General features: G+C 42.5%; 1 protein-coding gene across 1 annotated transcript in view; it reads right to left on the bottom strand.

Annotated features, from left to right (window-relative positions):
- The window catches only part of ADGRV1 (adhesion G protein-coupled receptor V1), a 603,645-nt gene that overhangs the window by 546,360 nt on the left and 36,304 nt on the right, over nt 1-20,981 (bottom strand). The window contains exons 2-5 of the mRNA XM_089313009.1: nt 4,995-5,179; nt 3,139-3,288; nt 2,012-2,107; nt 141-245 (exon numbers count right to left, since the gene is read on the bottom strand). Coding sequence (XP_089169135.1) covers nt 141-245; nt 2,012-2,107; nt 3,139-3,288; nt 4,995-5,179 — 536 coding nt within the window. The remainder of the gene's footprint in view (nt 1-140; nt 246-2,011; nt 2,108-3,138; nt 3,289-4,994; nt 5,180-20,981) is intronic.

Raw genomic sequence — 20,981 nt, 5'->3', positions numbered from 1 at the left:
CTTTCAAGTAAATCATTTTTTTTTTTAAATATTCTTAAACTCTCATGTTTATTATACCAAGGTTATTGATGTTTAAAACACTAGCCATCTGGCAGGGACTCTGAGCACTACAATGGAAAACAATTTCAAAGTTAACTCACCTGGAAAGTCACAGTGACCATTCCATAGGTTCCTTTTTCCCTGATGAGAGTAAGGGATACAGACTCCTCTCTTCCTCTGGGTTCACGCACTGTGATGGAAGAAGGCTACGGGGGAAGAGAAAGCACAGGCAATGAGGGGGGTAGGAGGTGATAAATCCGTGACCTTAGAACTGCTAAATATGGAGTGAGCACTGGGCTGGCTAAGATGCTCTCTGGGGTGCCTGCATCCCATACTGGAGTGCTTTGGGGTTTGAGTCCCGGCTCCATTCCCAATTTCAGCCTTCTACTCACCTGTGCTCTCCAAGACAGCAGGTGATGCCTCAAGCAGATGAGTTCCTGCCACTACATGGGAGGCCTGCATGGAGCCCCTAGCTCCCAAATTTGGGCTTGGAGCAACCCCAGTCATTGCAGGCATTTAGCAAGTGAGCCAGTGGATGAGGGTGCACACACACACTCACGTTCCCCTACTCTCCTCCCTATCATTCAACTATTTTTTAAAACCTATCATTCAAACAGACATGACTAACCTCATTCATGTTTGTAAATGACAATATAGGCTGGCGCCGCGGCTCACTAGGCTAATCCTCCACCTTGCGGCGCCGGCACACCAGGTTCTAGTCCCGGTCGGGGCGCCGGATTCTGTCCCGGTTGCCCCTCTTCCAGGCCAGCCCTCTGCTGTGGCCCGGGAGTGCAGTGGAGGATGGCCCAAGTCCTTGGACCCTGCACCCCATGGGAGACCAGGAAAAGCACCTGGCTCCTGGCTCCTGCCATCGGATCAGCGCGGTGCGCCGGCCGCATCGCGCTGGCCGCGGCGGCCATTGGAGGGTGAACCAACGGCAAAGGAAGACCTTTCTCTCTGTCTCTCTCTCTCTCACTGTCCACTCTGCCTGTCAAAAAAAAAAAAATGACAATATAATGGAAGTTGCAAAATATGTACTACAGTGAGGTTAGGCAAATATCCCTTTTAATAAAGACACTTCATCTATATTTACAGCATAGCTTATTTCAAAGATAATTTAAGGTATTAAAAACATGGCATACAATACATCCAAATGTAGCAGTGATCTAGATTGGATGATAATAAAAAGCTGGAAAATATTGTATCATATCTTATAATTCGTAACATGTTTTAAAAAGACTATTTCAGGACCATTATTACAGCCTAAATCTTATTAACCAGATCCAATTGTATTATATTTTATTTTAAGAGCTGGAAACACTTTCAAGGAGAGATCTTGTGAGTTTTTCTAAAGGCAAAAATCCTCTGAACGCAGGACTGCCAGAGATGCAGCAATTTGTTGCTAAGGGACAGAAAATAAACTGCTGCGCAAAGTTGAGGTGGAAGAGAAGCACTGTACCCTCGGCAAATATTAACGAACGGGAAAACCTCTGGGGCAGTGACTGCCTACAGAATTCTGAAGCACTGTAATGTCTGCTACTCAGCTTTAAGTTTGCTGTAGGTTTTCTTGGTACTCTTTCAATGCGCTTTCTCATCTCCCAGTCACTCCAAATTTTCAGAACAGTCTGACAGTGCTTTTGGTTTTCAGTGACATTTGGGGAAATCAAGCAAAAGGCCCTTTGTTAGAGATCCAAGTTAGAGATCAGCCAAGGGATGTGATACATCCGGTGACATGATCATCCGCAGGAGGGCAGAACAAGAGATGACCATGAGATTGTTCGAGACCCTCAAATCACAGCAACCTCAGCGAAAACCAATGGATGAGCTGCAGAATTTGGGATATAAACAGGGCTACATCAAGTTTTATTTACATATTGTGACAATGTTAACAGCTACCATCACTAAATGGTCATAATCGGAACAATTAAACTGATATGTAACAACCACTAGAGCCGTCATAGTGTAGTCATACCATATTAAATGAAATAATCCCAAAGGCATTGTCATTTGATAATATTGTCACAGTAACAGTCCTTGGCCACCCAAGTTTCACATTTGATGGAGGTTTCTGGAAAAAAAAAAAAAAAAGCCCAAAAATAGAACAAGTTAAAAATTTGAGGAAACAAAGTCATCATTTTCATCATTTTAATGGAATTTGTCCTCAAGTATTCAGAATATGAATAAAAGCAGTCATTTAATGAACAGATTGAGAGAATATGTTCAAAGCTGAGATACAGAGAAGTTTCAAATCAAAATTTTCATGGATTTCAAAGCACTAATTATGAAGATTCATAACATAGGTTTGAGTAATTCAAAGTAGTCCCTGGCTGTTATAAATTATATTACTGTAACAATTAATACTATTGAGAAATAGATATTATGAAATTTTGTTCAAATGTTGAGTTTTCTAGGAAGTGCTAAAACTTATTTTATAAATGATAAAATCAAAGAAAGTATTAAGGCAATTTTTCTTACAAAAATGGATAGTTTTCAGCAATACTTCTTTTGGTATCAACAGCAGCATAATATAAAAGAATGATTTTATAAATACAAAATATAACTGTTTCAAGATCATCTTCCTGAAAATTTTAGTCCTACTGAAGCACTTTTTCTAAAAACAATTCTCAACACCCTCCAGAAAAAAATAACTACAATGGTGTTAGCCCTAATGGCCTCAACAGAGCAGATCAAGCCACAAAGCTTAATTACATCTCAGGCTATTCAAGTTCTCTTTCCCAAGTGAACTCTGACTGTACTCTAGGCATAGGCACCTCTCACTTCCATGCCTGCTCTTTCGTATCCTGTACCTTTGAACTCAGAAGTCAGGGTCGTCCTTTGTGCATCAGAGAGCAGGGAAGGTAAAGGGGAGAGAGTTTTCTAGAGCATTTGTCACGGCAAATCTTAAAGCAGCTGAATGATTCCAGAAACCAGCTCTAGAATGCTCCCAACTAGAGAGACAACTGACGAGACCGCCAAAATGATCATGAGATGATCACTTCTGGCCTCTGAAAAAGATGGCCAGTTACCTGGTTTATCTCTAGACTCACAGGTTTTTATAGAGCTTTAAGATTTGTGCAAGTCTGAGGGAGAAGGACTCACCTGCAACGTCAGATGAAAAATAAAGATCTCGTCAGGCTCTGGTAAGTCATCATCACAGACTGCTATGTACACTGTCCTGTTTGTTTCTCCAGCAGGTATGAAAGCTGCAGCGAATGTGTCAACGAAGTCGCCAGTGTCTTCTCCATAGAGCTATTAAAGGCAAAATACATCCTTCTTATTAACACAAATGGATGTTAACTGGAACAGTCAAGAGAAAACGCAAGAATCAAGTGGACAGGATGTACAGAGACATATACCACAAATATCTGATCAAAACCAACATCAGAGAAAGAAATTCTATCCTAAAGCATCTCTTTATGCTGTGAAAGGAGAGTAATTACATAGAAACATAACAACTACATAGGAAAATAATGCTGTGGGGTCTTTTATAATTGAGCTGAAGCAGGTGACAGCAGGCTAACAGGTAGAAAACTTGCAGCTAAAACTCTCACAAAGAGCCAGAAGGAGTCTAAAAAAACTAAAAAAATCACACTTCCTCCCTATCAGTTTTATAGAAATTGCTCTCCAGAACTCTCAACCTGAGGTCATGTTTATACTCACGCTCAACTCCAGTTAAGACCCAACTCCTTTAGCATTCTAAACCTGTCATTAGAAACCACTCCTTCACTTTTTATCTTATTCTGTAAATTCAGCATTGCTAAGAAGATTCCATAGCAGTAATAATTATGAAATTATAAAGGAGCCATTTCTTGTGCAAATCAAAATGAGATTCCACTCAAAGAGCTCAAAATGAATAATCTAGCAACTGGAAAACACTGGATGTGGTACAAATAAAAATGACCTGACGTGTAAATTTTGGTCAACTCCAAGTTCTTATTTATCAAAATAAACTAAGGGGACAGGTGTTGTGTTGTAGTAGGTAAAGCCACAGTCTGCAATGCCGGAATCCTAGATGGGTACCAGTTGGTGCCCCAGCTACTCCATTTCTGATCCAGCTCCCTACTAATGACCTGGGGAAGGCAGAAGATGGCCCCAGTTCTTGGGTGCTTGCCACCCACATGCAAGACCTGGCCCACTCCCAGCCATTGCAGACATCTAGGGAGTGAACCAGGATATGTAAAATCTGACTTTCAAATAGATAAAAATCATTTTCAAAAACATGCATTTGAGAAATTTAAGAACGAGGATATTTGAACGTTGTATTCATTCTTATTGTAGAAAGTGGCAGTTTTTCTCAAAAGCCACCAAGACAAATAGAAAAATGCAACAATCCAACCTGTGAAGATCATTTCAACCAAAAACTGAATATTCATAACAGAATTTGGAAACAATGAGAAGTAATTGAAAAAGTGATGTGACACTATCAAAAAGTTCAGAAAACTTATCAAAATTTTAAGAAAATCAAATATTTGAACTGAAATTCAATATATACATGTCACAATTATCAACCTATTAAATTATAATTTGTTTCATAGTTTTTCTATTTTTGCAGTCTTTCATAATGTGATAATTTAATCTATTAGTTGAATAAAAGCCTGGAACTAGAGAAAGACCTGAACTCGAGAACTCCTGGCTTTATCCTTTTTCCTCCTGGCCCACACCCAGCCATTGCACCCATCTGGGAAGTAAACCAGCAGATAGAAGACCTCTGTTCAACTCCGACTTTCAAATAAATCAATCTCAAAGTAAATAAAGTATTGTCATCAAATGTACATGGATAGGTCAGACCACTATATATACCAATCAGATAGGAAGAACAGTATTTTCTACAAGTCATTTATTACAATGAAAGTTGTATTCAACATTTTGAACTGTAAAAAAAAAAAATCATTGCCACTGAAATTAAGAAATTTTATGTGTATTTCAGTAAGAACAGAACTGCAATCATTTCTTACCGATACAATCGCAGTAACATTTGCTGGCTCTCCTACCCTTTCAATGACTAGACGAATAACAGTTGTACTTGTTTCATTAACAACAAATTCTGTTTGTCCAGCAAATCTTATTTCTGTTCCTCCAGCAACAAAGGGAAGGAGCAAAGCTGAAAGAAGATTTACTAATAAAGATGCAGAGGGCATCCCTACAGAAAAAAAAAAAAAGAAAATTATTCAAACATCTCATATTTCCATTAGTTTGGTTAGTAAACAAGTAAGATATAATTGTCAAATAAAAGCCATTAACTCAAATGTGACAATGGAAGTTAAAAATCATTATTATTACGGTTCTTGTTTTACTATTTATACCTTTTCTTTAGTTCCTATACCAATAATAAATTAGTTTATTAATAGAAAAAATATGGTTGTAAATACACTAAGAAAAATCTAAGCAGCAACATGGAAAGTTAAAGTCAATCTTTCCCCAACATGAAACGGCAAAACACCAGACAAAAAAAAAAAAATCAAACAGTTGAAGATAAAGCGTCAATAAATGGGTTTCTTAATCGGAACCTACATTTTTCCTTAAATGTATCATATTTGAGAATCTCCAGTGTTTCATTATTCAAGTAACTGATAAACCTTTCAAAAAGGTCTATTTCTAAGACTTAAATTTCTTCCACTTCCTACAACACGTCCATGTTGCTGTAAAATAAGCAGTTCAGAAAAGTGTGATTTCCTTCTTGCCCAAATCTTTGATTACTGTCTTCTGACTACAGTCTGTGTGTATGTGAGTCAGTGCTTTCGCAAGCACTACAGTGCAGGGGCCTCTTCAAAGTTCTGCTTTGTAATGTAGATAAACCACCAAAAATGCGCACAATGCAGCTCATGGATCATTAGGATTCCAATGGATCTGTGGGATCAGTCACACGAACATAACAAGTTCATGCGTTTTAAAGGAGAGTTGCATTACAACGTAGCCTATGAGCTGAATGCTTCCTATTCATCGTTACCTTAGACAAGTAAAAAATTCATGTACATGGAATTTCTACTTGGCAACACATACTTTTAGGGACCAACCAGTACTTGTGTTCTTGATGTATTTTAAGATTTAGAAACAATGTTCCATTATGTTTAAACAATGTACTTTGAGATTGCTCATGAGGTTACACATGCTTTTGACTGCAAAATCCACACGGGGCTGCAGAGTTCAGATGGAGTTCAGGAGAGGACATGGGTCAAAAGGGACAGATTCTGGAAGGCTGTCCCTTTTAAGCAACTTGCCATGAGGCTTAGGGAGTTGGGAGAAGAAATAAGACAGTTCTCCTTCCCTGGCTACAAAACTCCTTCTGGACTTACAATCCAGCAACGTTCGTGGAAGGAAAGAAAGAGAAGACGGCAGAAAGAGAAGGAAAAAGGGCAGAGCATGGGTGAGATGTTTTCCCATGCTTCCTTGGGTAGCAGCTGCTCTGATCCACAGCAGGGTCAACTCGAGAACATCTTTCCTGTGACTCAAGTCACAATGATTTCATACCGCAGTCATGGCAACTAGGGGGAAAGAAATGGGCTGGAGATGGTGAAGCAGGCACACAATACAGGGGGGTCAAGAAGGTAGCCAACAAGGCCTTGCAAAGAAAAGGATCAATTCTGGTCTGTGGTCTTGAAAGAAATCTCCGAAGTCCCTGCACAGGAGATACGCAAGCACCTCGAGCTGAGAAAAAGACGACACCTGAAGTTCAAAATCAATGAGAACGGGATTACAGCACAAGGAAGGGATGCTGAGCAACTGACAACAGCTCTCAAAGCATGTCCCGCACGAGAAGCAACTCGGACACTTGCTGAAACGCTAGTCGCCACTCTAATTCTGACCCGGCTGGGCTAGGCTGGGGCTTAGGACTCTGCATTTAACAAGCAGCCCTGCTGATCCCGATTAACTGGTCCTTAGGTTGTGCTCTGAGAAGCACCATCCTGCAATGTGGAGACAGAGTGAAGTTGTTTCCTAGGGGGACACAGAAAGACACACAACTGGCAGCTGCAAGTTAACTACTCAACTTTCCAGTGCCATCCTCCGGCTGCACACCCACCGCAGGCTTCCCCAGGTGTCTGTCTACACGTTCTGACACTGCATTTTATGATTCCATGCATGCCACAAAAAAATGTACTTTATAACTTTTCTTTAGGATGTGTCAAGACACACACAAGGAAGTCTATAGTGGATATTTAGCCCCCACATCTCTGCAAGTAAGATGGAGATGGAAGTATCACTAGCCCCATTTGAGAGCTGTGGGAACTAAGGCACCGAAGGTTAGGCAGCAGATGCAGTCAGCTAAGCAGCTATGTTAGACATAAAAATCGGGTATGAACATGGGGAGGGGTCATGAGACCCTCTTCCAGGGGTGAAACCATGGACTCTGCTCTCTGCGAGGACCCACTCAAGACCAACCACTTCTCAGTTTAACTTGTCAAGTATTCTGATAACATGGGAGCTCAAACTTTAGAAAAGTTGGGTCGGCAGTGTCTGTGCAGAGCGCCCAAAGGTGCACAGCTCCCAGATGTCAATCACAAACACTGTTATATATTAATGTTAGCCGTTGCAAAACACACCAAACACCGGAGTAAGCGAAAGGGTTTATTGGGGAACACCCAACAGACCGGAGTGAAGGGGCGGCGAAGGAAAAAGAGAGAAAGAGTATAACAGAGAGAGCCAGAGGAGAGGAGCTAGTGAGGTTAGAAGATAGAGCAGAGAGACGAGAGGAGAGGAGGAGAGGAACCAAGAGAGCATAGGAGAGAAGGGCCAAGAGGGAAGAACCAAGAGAGTGCGTGTGCAGGAACAGGCCCTTTTAAAACTTTGCCTGAGGGTGGGCAGGGAAGCAGGAGCAGCAAATCCCATCAGGATGGGGGTGGAGCCTGGCTCAGGTAGCTGGGCCATGCAGCCACCTGGCTAAAACTGTGCCAGTTTCCTAACAAACACCAATCATGAGTAATAAGGCCACATCACCAGTGTCCCTCATGACTTAGGGTTAAAAGCCTAAACCAGGAAGAAAGGGAGCCAACATGTTTTCTTGGCCTGTTCCTCACTTGGAACGCATTTCAATACCTCTTGCTTTACCATCCCTACTTTTGTCTCTCTGAACTGTAATTCATTCCTCTGTTGGCAAAAAAAAGAACCAAGGCAAGCCAGTAGCTGCTGATGATTTACAGCAGGATTGAATCCATGAGTTCACCTGCAAATTCTCTACAAATCACAACACTGCCTACAAAATACACATCTCCATCTGTAAGATAGATCATTTGTTTGCAAGCATTCAAGTATTCTAAAACACGTGTGTAATAACCAAACCATTCATAAAACTGCTTCATTATGAACCTTCTCAAAGCACATGTCTTATTATTCATTCAGGTTAACATCACATTCACTTAAATGACACTACATTTCTCCTGAATACTTTAAATATTTAGCAGCATGTTTGAATGTCAGGACCAATTCTGAGCTCAACTGATGCATTCCTACAGTTTCCCAGGCAATTGGAGCACCAAGACCTGATGTTTAAGTCACTACCTTCATTTTCAATTGGTTTACATCGCTGAATTTTGAGATTATGCAAACTGAACAAACAAGCATGATTGGAAATGCAATTATCAATGATGTCACGAAGTTGGAGGTATCTCCGGGTCTTTCATCTTTTCATGCTCGAGGAAAAGTTGAAGTTGGCATTCAGTGGAAATCACATGATGAAGAAAAGCTTTGAAAATGAAGTTCCCATTAAGAGACAGGCATAATTACAGAAATGCTGAATAATTTCTTTTTTTAGAGTGACTAGGTACAATGTCCTCTATCATACTAATAATCCAAACTTTGAAATTCTTTTCTATTAAACTAAGATCAGACATTAATAAGACATTACTGATACTACTAATATTTCAAGCCACTCTGATTAGATTCAATTAAAATTTCACATGCCCCATCAGAACATTTATGCCAAATTTCCACATAAGATGAATTCTAACACATGTCTGAAGATCATAATGTGCATGGTTCATACTCTCAGAACTATGAAAGAACAATTCAGCATGCTCACAGCCTGCTTCCTCCCCATCACAGCAAGATACTCCAACAGGGGCTGGCATCATGGCATACTAGAAAAAGCTGCCGCCTGGGGTGCTGGCATCCCATATGGGCACCAGTTCGATCCTGAGCTGCTCCACTTCTAATCCAGCTCCCTGCTGAGGTGCTTGGGAAAGCAGCCAAGAATGGCTCAAGTGCTTGGGCCCCTGCACCCACATAGGAAACCCAGAAGAGTCTCCTGGCTCCCATCTGGCCCAGCGCTTGCTGTTGCAGCCATTTGGGGAGTGAACCAGCATATGGAAGGTGTCTCTGCCTCTCCCTCTGTACCTTTCAGATAAAGTAAATCTTTAAAAGTAGACAAATTCAGATTCTTCAGATACTCTGAATATTCAATTCTTCCCATTTTCTACTATCATCTGGGTTCTCCTCCCACTTCTGCTCATCAACATAACTCAAAGGAAATGAAAACTGTTCTCGCCAATAGGTCTCTTATCTCTTGGTAGATCTCATCATCTTGAGATAGCCTGAGATTTAGGTAGCTTTCCTGCTTCTTATGAACTGAATGATGGTATTAAGTTTTGATAGAGTTCTGATAACACTCAGGCATACATGAATTCTAGCATTCATTTTTAGTCAAACATGTCACCTAATCCTGCAAATATTTTGAATAAAATCTAGGCTATAGTACAGCAGCTCTCACAGTACAGTAACAAACAGTGCTTTCAGAACAGTTTATAGTTTAATATAACATTTGAATACCGAGTGTCTACTATGCATTGCATAACACCCGTGTCAATCACTGAGCACATAGACACAGATGAGATATGGTTGGGGTTGGAGCCAGTGCTGTGGCACAGTAAGGGAAGCCTCCACCTGCAGTGCCAGCATTCCACATGGGTGCTTTTTTCTGGCCCAGCTGCTCCTCTTCTGATCTAGCTCTATGCTTGTGGCCCGGGAAAGCAGTGGAAAGATGGTCCAAATGCTTGGGGCTCTGTATATATGTGGGACACACAAAACTCCTGGCTTCAGATCAGCTCAGCTCCAGTTGTTGCAGCCAATTGGGGAGTGAACCAGCAGATGGAAGACCTTTCTCTCTCCCACCATAACTCAACCTCTCAAATCTTTAAAATGTGTGTGGTCCTTGTCTCCAACACTCACAGGGATGGACATACAAATTAGACCAGAGCCATCAAATCCAAGGTGCAATACTAGTCTGAGATGTTTGCTTTGTGTACAGTGATGAAATCCTCTACCACTGGATTTGGGATTGTGATGAGTAGGGCCGGGATTTCACACGATTTGGAAATGAAGCCAACACAGCTGAAGACAGAGCTAGGAAGCCAAAAAGAGCCACATCTTGATAATGCATCTTAAGTTTCTATATCCAGCTTTATCCTAGATTTTTTTTTTTTTTTTTTGGTTAATGAGGCAAAAAGTTGCCTTTCCTACTGCTTGATTTGGCTTGGGTTAAATTTTTCACTTCTTAATTTTTAAAGATTTGTGAGGCAGAGCCATAGAGGGAGAGAAAAAGGTCACCCATCCGCTGGTTCATTCCCCAAATGGCCTCAGTGGCTGGAGCTGGGCTGATCCAAGCCAGGAGCTTCTTCCAGGGGTGCAGGGGCCCAAGCACTTGGGCCATCTTCCATTGCTTTCCCGGGGCATTAGTAGGGAGCTGGATCAGAACAGGAGCAGCCAGGACACAAACCAGATCCCATTTGGGGTGCCAGCACCACAGGCAGAGGCTTAACCTACTATGCCCACAGCACCAGCTCCTCCTTCATTTTCACCATCAATATTTACCTATCAATCTCCACCCCAAATCACCGAGAACTCATATTAGTATATACACCAAGTGGAAGGTCACCCTTCTCCCCAACATTTAACAGTAGGAGTTTTCTCTAAGCATTTGTGAAAGGACACATTAGCTATCTCTCCTATTCTCACACAATCATTACCACCGTTTCGCCCCTCCACCTGAATAGTGGCCACAATTTTATTTAGGACACTGAGATAAACCAAGAATGTCTTCAAAATGAAGCACAGCAAGACAGCAGGGAACTTCAGTGACCAAGTCCTGAGGTGCCCTCCCGATTGCCACCAAGAAACCCAAATATTTGCTTCTTTAAAGCAGTTTGCCCTTATTCCTTTCTATTGTTTTCCAGGATGCCCCTTCTTTTCCTCTTAAAAAGACAGTGAGTGTTAACTTGTTCAACTTCGTTCCTCATTTATGCTACTTGGAATATAAACACTAAATGTCAAACAGTTATGAATTGTCATACTGAATCCTGGTTATCTAGGATAATACCTTCCATCTTGCCTCATATAAATGAGTGCCACAGGAAATGTGATTAATATGGGATAATATAAATGAATGCAAACACTATTTTAGGCCCCAATAACTGTAGAAGCTGAATAGCAAAGGAATGGAGGAAAATACATGAGAATCAGGACTCAATGGATAAAGGTCAAGGAAACCATAAGAGGGGTTGATGTGACACAACAGGTTCATCCACCACCTCCAACACCAGCACCCCTGGTGAGCACTGGTTCAAGTCTCAGCTGCTCCACTTCTGAACTAGCTCTTTGCAAATGTGCCCGGAAAAGCAGAAGACTGCCCAAGTGCTCAGGCCCCTGCCGTCAACATGAGAGACTCCAACTGAGCTCCAGGCTCTTGACTGCAGCCTGGCCCAACTCAAGCTGTTGTGGCCATTTAGGGAGTGAACCAAGCAGATGATAGGTATCTCTAATACCTAACTCTGCCTTTCAGATAAATGTATCTTGAAAAAGAAAAACATAAGACTTCAGTTGATTTTGCAGTAACCAAACTTCTCAGTTTGAAAGTTGGGAGCCAGCGCTAGGTAAAGCTACTGCCTGCAGCACTGGAGCCCCCTATGGGCATCTTCCATTGGAAGATGAACCTACCGGTTCAAGTCCCAGCTGCTCCACTTCCAATCCAGCTCTCCGCTGTGGGCTGGGAAAGCAGAAGATGGCTGCACCCACATGGGAGACCCCAAGGAAGCTCCCAGCTTTGGACTGGCTCAGCTCTAGCCATTGCAGCCATCTGGGCAGTGAACCAGCATATTGAAGACCTGTCTCTCCTTCTCTCTATATGTAACTCTACCTCTCATATAATGGTTTGAAAGAAAAAAAGCAAACTCTGAATTAAGTTTCAAAATAAACAACTGTGTACTACGAGGACCTGGACGAGACCAGCATCTTGAACACAGAAGTGAAGGGACCCATTGACCTTTCAGCATCAACTTTTGCCTTGTCAATGCTGTTGCAAGCATCTTCCCACGGTGTGGCCGCCAGGTAATTAATACTGAAAATACGATCCTAATGGAGCAAGGTTTTCAAGTTTAGAATTACTTGAATTCTATTCCCTTCACTAAAGGGCACCTACAACTATAGAATTACTCCTGTGGAACCAGAGAAGTTTCATCATTCATATCATCAATTATTTAGCCTCTAAGAATTCTTAATCTGTTATTCGTATTTGGCAAGTACCTTTCTTCCATATCAAAACAGAACGTAAATATTTGTAACTTCAAAAAAACCCTCATGTTACAAGTAGAGAAAAATTTTTAAATGGAAAAGGGAAGAGTCTCTTATGTACATTATGGTAATATTTTTCCTCATTTTTTATTTTCCATTTAAGATTTTATTCACCTTTAAATAACATGTATGCACTCAACATAATATTAAGGAGTGAAATATGAGCTGCCTCCTCAGCACCTTCCCCACCTGCCATATGCTTCCCTTATCCACAGTTTATCACCATTGTCAACTTCACGTGTATCTCTCGAGTCAGTCAACGCATATACAGACACAAACACATATGAACGCCTGCAATAGGTTTTGCTTTCTTCTGCAGACAGACTATAAGGATCCACACATCTCTGCAAGATGTTGGTTAACAGATTCCAGACATCCACACAGACATTCCTGTTGGAAATACATTTCTTGTCTCAGCTACACACCATCAACACTGTGTACTTCATCTATACAATCATGTTTCCACTGAATTTCAGTATACTATCAGTTCACTTTCCAAAGCAGCATAGACACAACTATGATAACTCTTTCCTAAACCACACATTCAAACCTACATCAATCAGAGGTGCTTGTCCCCTACACCTTGGACCACAGTCATTCTGGGATTTTCTGATTCTCTCCTGCTCAACCTCAGTTTCCTGATCATGTTTTCTTCCTTGATTTACTCATCTCTGTTTTGATGAAGAACATCCTCCAGTCACATTGTAACAACGGATGCGTAGAGTTCAATGTTTTAGGTCTTCTATGTTAGGATTATATAATCCTTCCACTTCGTTGGGTCTAGAGTTGAAGGCAAAAATTATTTTAGAATTTTGGAAGCCTTGATCCACTGTTTAAGCTTCCAGTGTTGCTGTTAAGAAAGAATCATTTCCACTCAAGTGTTGTATGTGCCCTGTTTTGTCTGCTTGTTTGTATGGTTCTCTTTTTCGAAGTTCCCAAGTAAAATTTCATAAGCATGCTATCTTGTAATTAATCTATTGTCATCCATTTGGCTAAATACTCAGTCCCCTTCAACCTGATACCTCCTTCAGACATGAAGGTTTCTTAAATTATTTCACCCTACTCTATTGTGTTTTCCCACCTAAAAATCCTATAATTCTGATACTGATACTCAGACTGGTTCTCATTCTTATATATATTTTCTAATTTCCAATTCTTTGCTTTGGATTTTATGATAATTTAATTCATTAAATTTTTTTTTTTTTTTTTGACAGAGTGGACAGTGAGAGAGAGAGAGAGACAGAGAGAAACATCTTCCTTTGCCGTTGGTTCACCCTCCAATGGCCACCGCGGCCAGCGCACCGCGCTGATCCAATGGCAGGAGCCAGGTGCTTCTCCTGGTCTCCCATGGGGTGCAGGGCCCAAGCACTTGGGCCATCCTCCACTGCACTCCTGGGCCACAGCAGAGAGCTGGCCTGGAAGAGGGGCAACCGGGACAGAATCCGGCGCCCCGACCGGGACTAGAACCCAGTGTGCCGGCGCCGCAAGGCGGAGGATTAGCCTAGTGAGCCGCGGCGCCGGCCAATTCATTAAATTTTTTAAAGGCTATATTTGTTTACCCGAAAGGCAATTAGAGAGTTAGGGAGACACGTGTGCTTCCATCTATTGGTGCACTCCCCAAATGGTCACAGCATCAAGACGGAGCCAAACTGAAGCCAGGAACTCCATCAGTGTCTCCCATATGAGTGCAGGGGCCCAAGTACTTGGCCTGTTTTCTGCTGCTTTCCCAGGCACGTTAGCAAAGAGGTGGATGAGAAATGGAGCAGCTGGACTGGATCTGATGCCCACATGGGATGCCAGCATTGCACTTGGCAGCTTCACCTGCCGTACTACAACACTGGCCATTGGTCCCATAATTAAATTTCTTAAAGGTTACACTGTGTTTTCTATTAAAGAATACTATTTTTAAAGTAAATTTCTTGTCTTTTTGTAAGAATGCTGATTTCTCTTTCTGTTCTCTTCATAGCCTCTGTCACCTGAGTTGTTTGTCCTGGAGTCTATCTTCTGGACTAGATCTCTTCAGGTACCCGGTAATACTTTGGTCATCTGTGTATGCTTAAAGGAGACCAAAATGGTGACTGACAAACTTGTTTTAAATTTTGTCAAATTGATACAAATTACAGTGTTCACGATTTTGTGACTACTTAAAATTTGCATGAGTGAAGTTGAACATTTTTTCATTTGATCACTGTCTATAGAAAAGGAAGGAAGAAGGTAACCCATCTTCTTACAGTAATGGGAAGGTAGGAGAAGTAAGGCGTAGGGAACAAGAGCAAGAGACTCTTCACCCTGCCTTGCCAAGGTCAGAGTCATCTTCCTCTTGGATTCCAACAGCACAGTCACAGACAGAAGGCTTACAAATATGAAGTACCCAGGAAGGCATATTTTGCCTAGTAGTTAAGACACCTGCATCCCACACTGAAGTTCCTGGGTTCAACTCCCAGGATTCTAGCTTATTACTACAACACATCAGTGGAGGCAGCAAGTGATGGCTGCTAACTGGGTCCCTGCCACCCATGTGGGAGACCTGGATCAAGTTACCAGCTCTGGACTTTGGCTTAGCTGAGTTATGGCCATTACAGGCATTTGGAGAACCAGCAGATGGGAGAGCTAATGATTTTTTTAAAGATTTTATTTATATGAAAAACAGTTCCAGAAAAAAGTAGAGCCAGAGAGACAGAGAGGTCTTCCATTCCACTGGTTCACTCTCCCAGTGACTGCAATGGCCAGAGATGAGCAGATCGGAAGCCAGGAGCTTCTTCCGGGTCTCCCACATAAGTGCAGGGGCCCAAGGACTGCTTTCACAGGCCATAGCAGAGAGTTGGATCGGAAGTGGAGCAGACAGGACTCGAAACAGCACCCATTTGGGATGCCAGTGCTGCAGGCTGGGGCTTTAACCAGCTGCACCACAGTGCTTGCCCCATAACTAAAATTTTTAGAATTAAAAAGCATCTAAAATTTCGATTTAAGGCCAAAAAAATAAAAATGACAGACTTTGAATTTCATATATGCACAGAACACAAACCCACTAAACATTTGAGGAAATGGACTTTGGGGCCAGTGCTGTGGCACAGTGGGGTAAAGCCCCATTCTGCAGTGCCAGCATGCTATATGGGCGCGAGTTTGTGTCCTGGCTGCTCCTGATCTAGCTCTCTGGTATGACCTGGGAAAGCAGAAGATTGTCCAAGTATTTGGGCTCCCATATGGCAGACCAGAAGCAGCTCCAACCTCCTGGCTTTGGATCAGCACAGCTCTGGCCATGGTGGCCATTTGGAGAGTGAACCAACAGATCGAAGACCTGTCTCTACCTCTTTCAAAAAATAGATCTTTAAAGAAATGGACCTTCGTTCAATCAAAAAGAGCTTACTGTACTGAACAATTTGTTGCCTTGAAAGGCAGAGTTACAGAGAAAAGGGGTGGGGAGGAGAGAGATCTTCCATTCACTGGTTTAACTCCCCAAATAGTCACAATGGCTGAGACTAGGGCCAGAAGCTACTTCTGGGTCTCCCATGTGAGTGTCAAGGGCCCAAGCACCGAACCATCTTCCATTGCTTTGCCAGTACATTAGCAGGGAGCTGGATCAGAAGCGGAGCAGCCGGGACGCCAACAAGGGCCCATATGGTGTGCCTGCACTGCAGGCAGAGGCTTGATCTACTATGTCACAGCACCATTCCCTTCTTCAGTTTCAGCATCAATATTTATCCATCAATCTCCACCTGAGTCACTGAGAACACTGGGATGCCAGTGTTGCAAGCGGTGGCTTAACCCACTGTGCCACAACGCCAGCCTCAGTGATAGTTTACTATTGATTAGTGATCCTGGACTTGAAGTTACCTGTGAAGTTTTATCTTATAAAAGGTACAAGTTTCTGTTCAATGAAACAGGTAACCCATAGGTTACATGCTTATTGCATGGTATGCCGCACTTCTAGAAGGCGGGAGCCTCCCTGTGATGGTAGACTTCCATTGCACTTCCTCTGGGGTCTTAACTACTCCAAATCATGTTAGGCACTACTTCACTCAGGAGCAGCAAGTCACGATTTGTCCACAAGCCAACAAGCTTCTGTTTGACAGGGTCTCTGTCCAAGAGCAGATGCTTGCCCCTTTACAATGTAAGGGCCTTGTGCTCACTGCATTAAGACCTTGCCAGGCCAGTGACCGTTAGATAGCACCCCTCCGTCTACAGTCAGCAAATTATTTCCTGCACCATAAAGAGGTTTCAGGGTTTAAAAACAGAGGGTTGCCAGGGCCGGTGCCGTGGCTTACTAGGTTAATCCTTCGACTGCACCGCCAGCATCCCATATGGGTGCCGGTTCTAGTTCCAGCTGCTCCTCTTCCAATCCTGCTCTCTGCTATGGCCTGGGAAAGCAGTAGATGATGGCCCAAGTCTTTGGGCCCTGCACCCGCATGGGAGACCTGGAGGAAGCACCTGGCTCCCAACTTCAGATCAGCGCAGCTCCAGCTGTTGCGCATATTTGGGGAGTGAACCAATGGAAGGAAGACCTTTCTCTGTCTCTCCCTCTCACTGTCTATAACTCTACCTCTCAAAATCTTTAAAAGAAAAAAAAAAAAAGGGTTGCCACCTATCAGTCTTCTCATACAGAGATAATTTGGTAAGTCTGCATAGACCTTAACGGCAAGTCAGAGAAGTGTTCTTGGAATTAAGACCTCACTAAAAGCAGTTCTGATTTGTTCTAGAGAAACAGAATTTCCTTTCTGCCCCCAAATGTCACTATTACCTAAAAAAAAAAAAAAACCTTGCATCTTCACGCTGATGCTCCACTTTGCACCTGCATACTGGAAACTGTCCGTTTTCACTGAAGAACCAGAGACCCACCTGCTATCCCCGAATCCTTTGCCCTCATGGCAGGAAAGTAAGACAATGGCAGGAGCCCCTCGTCATAAACAGAGCTGTCAACTCGGAATCCTGGATGCTTAGGGTCTCTAGTCCAAACAGTGATTACCAAATAAAGATCATTTTCATGATGTGAAACTGCAAGATTTTCTGATTACTTTCAAAAAAAGAAAAAGAAACACACCAGCACTGGCAAATCCAAGTCCACAATTCTTCGTGGCATCAGCCAGCTAAAGCCCAGCATCAGCACTCAGGGAGACAGAAAACTAGTTCTCCCACACCCTCTCATGGTCTCCTCAGCCAAGGTCAAAGAGACTAAAATACTCTTTATAATGGAGTGACTCAAAGGTAGAAAAGTAAGCATAGTGTCACTCAAAGGTGGAAAAGCAGGCATTAATGTGTATGTGAGTGCACATACCTCACCCTGTGGGCTGCCTCCCTGCAGGAAGAATGTTATTTTATAGGACAATAGGAAGCATTCCTAGCATTGCCTATGTGGGGACCCTACCACAGATGAAAGGAAGCCACTAGTTGGTCCCCACCAAGTGCCCCCTGGACTGTTCAGATTCCGCGGCTCCAAAGCAGGAGACAATTGTCATCTGCCCAGGGCTCTAGTCCCTGCCACCTTCTCAGCTGTTTGAGTCTGGACAAGTTATTTCTTTGGGTCTCTGGTTCCTTCAACTGGCGGCCAAAGAGCAGCTCCAGTGCAGGGGCAGTGGTGAGCCCCAGTGAGAGGGATCCACACCTGTGCCCCATGCACTGCTGGGTTCCAGGCTCTAGACTTCCCATCTGCACATGATCATAGAGATTCAGGGAAGCCACGTTGGACATTCTGGCCATCCCGTGGAAGGCCCACCTGTTCCACCACCTGCCTTCCCACCACCATCAACAGTAGCACGATTAGAGAGATCTCTCACTGCTTTCCCAGGTGCATTAGCAAGGAGCCAGACTGGAAGTGCAATGACTGGGACTCCAACCGGTGCTTATATGGGATGCCAGCATCACAGGCAGGGGCTTAACCCACTGTTCCACATCGCCAGTCCTCACACAAGTCTTTCAGCCACCTGGCTGTTGCGGCCACCATGACTATGTCTTGGTTTGTGAAGTATGTATTAATCATTTTCATAGCAACACAGAAAAACACCTAACAGTTTGACTAAAGTCAACATTTCATGCAAGTCTTTGCTTTTGCCTCATGTCCCTTTTCTGCTTCAGAATCTCTTCCAAGATGCCACATTATATCTAATCATATCTCCTTAGGCTTCTCTTAGCTGTGCCATTTCTTAGAATTCTGATGACCTTGAAAGTTTTGAAGAATACTACTCAGGTTATTTTGTAGAACGTCCTTTAGTTGGGATCTATCGGATAATACTCTCATATAGTTAGACCTGGGTGCCTATTTGGGGGATGACTAAAGAGGCTAAGTGACATCCTGTCACATCATACAAAGGAACTCACTATTAGAATGACTGACAGTGAGCTAGTAGGCTTAATTGCCTGGCTGAGGTTGTATCTGCTGGAGTCCTCAATCACAAAGTTATTCTCTCCACCTCCCTTTTCCATACCAGGTTCTTTGCAAGGCAGTCACTACAAGCAGTAGCCCTCTCTCTCCCTACTTTTAAAGATTCTATTGTGTTTTTTTTTTTTAAGGATCAACTGCACAGCCCTTGTTCCCCATACCCACTCATCCATTTATTAAAAACTGTGCCAGGTACTGAAACATACTCTAGAAGTTATATTATAAATTTCTGCATTAGAATCTAATCCAAAGACACAAGGGATACCTATGAGGAGTCTAATGGAATTAATAAGACACAGGGTCGTAGTATACATTTATGAAGATGTTCACAAATATATTAGTTGGCAATTTCTCAGAAGCATGTCTAAAGTTCTTAGTTTCTTCTGCTGATAAAATTCTTGATCCTAATATCGTGGTTGTAGCAAGGCTGGTACATGAATCTTGTCCAAGCATCCAGCAATCTCCCTGTTGATTTTTTTTTTAATTTTTATTTGACAGGTAGAATTATAGACAGTGAGAGAGAGAGAAAGAAAGGTCTTTCTTCCGTTGGTTCACTCCCCAAAAGGCCGCCACAGCTGGCACCATGTCGATTCGAGGCCAGGAGCTTCTTCCTGGTCTCCCTTGCAGGTGCAGGGCCCAAACACTTGGGCCATCCTCCACTGCCTCAGGCCACAGCAGAGAGCTGGACTGGAAAATGAGCAACCGGGACAGAATCCGGTGCCCATATGGGATGCTGGCGCCGGCCCCTGACTGCTGATTCTTACGTTTCCTAAACCAGTCTAGCATAATTCTAAGACTTCTAAGTAATATCACTTAGAAGTCATTTTCTAGCAATTAATGTTGAAACTGTTTGCTGGAAGTCTGAGTAATGGACCAGTTGTTTTGTAGCAATCCAGATGCTGCAGAAAAATCATCTGAGCCCTTAGAATGCTCTGGCACCTACCAGCTGGGTGACCTTGGGCAGTCAGTGCCTCACGAGTCTACTTGCTCATCCGTAAGATGAAGTCATGAGACTGACTTCATATAAGTAAGTTCAACAACAAAATAGCCACAGTCCATAGCTTTATTTTGTCAGTCATTGATATCTTCGACCTTTATCAATTCTCCCTCCAAATAGGTTAATTGAATTTATTATTCATAAATTTAAGAGTCTTCAATATTTCTTAGCTCCTAAAACCATGGTCTTGCCCCAAGTATTGCATCGGCAGCACCTCCAATTTTGATGAGCTCAGCTCCTGATAGTACAATATTCCAAAAAGGTGTTGCTGCACATATTCATGTAAGGATGACTTACAAAAGTTGAACTTTCTCGATTCCAAATAGGTCTGTAGTATTGTTGCTATTATCTAGTTTTGTTTCAGTTAAAGGTAGTCTTTTAATTTTTTATATAAGCTTTATAGTCATTTTTATTAACTTTGACATAAAATCAAACTGTGTAAGCTTAACAATGACATTAAGAAGTAAACAAATCCTTTGCTCTTTGGTATTGCCTACATCTGCCAGGATTAGGTAGCACCTTAAAAAGGGCTGCAATGGGAGGTAAAATATGTGATGTCCAAATGAACCAGGTAAAGCTCTAAAGCATCACTTACAGCCCAGCCTAAGTGTTAGCTTTGTTCCATTTGTGTTTACCCTGGTTTGTATTGTCATTGCTGGGAGCTATCTTCCTAACCTGGAGTACTTTTTAGATACATGATGCCTTCAATCAGTTTCAAATTTTCCACAAGGACTGTAGAAAATTCTGCTAAAATAAGAGCCTCCAAGTGAAACCAAGTATCTGAACATGCTCTGCTCTTCCCCCAACTTCTACAGTCCTCCACCACTTCAGACCTGGACTCAGAAATCCTAAGCCTGGGTCACAGATAGCCCCATCCCAAGACCTGTGCAGCCAATGATCCTGTGGTTTGAATTGTTTCTCCTTGTCTCACGTTTCTTGTCATCTCAGTAACGCACAACGTTTTGTTGACACACTAAGGAAAACTCTTGAGTTGGGGCTTCTTTGGCTTCCCAATTA

This window comes from Oryctolagus cuniculus, chromosome 14 (assembly GCF_051225735.1).
Source record: "Oryctolagus cuniculus isolate XC-2025 breed Fujian yellow rabbit chromosome 14, ASM5122573v1, whole genome shotgun sequence".
In the NCBI taxonomy this organism is placed as follows: domain Eukaryota; kingdom Metazoa; phylum Chordata; class Mammalia; order Lagomorpha; family Leporidae; genus Oryctolagus; species Oryctolagus cuniculus.
Note: the sequence above shows the minus strand (reverse complement) of the source record. Positions and strands in the feature narration are given on the sequence as shown.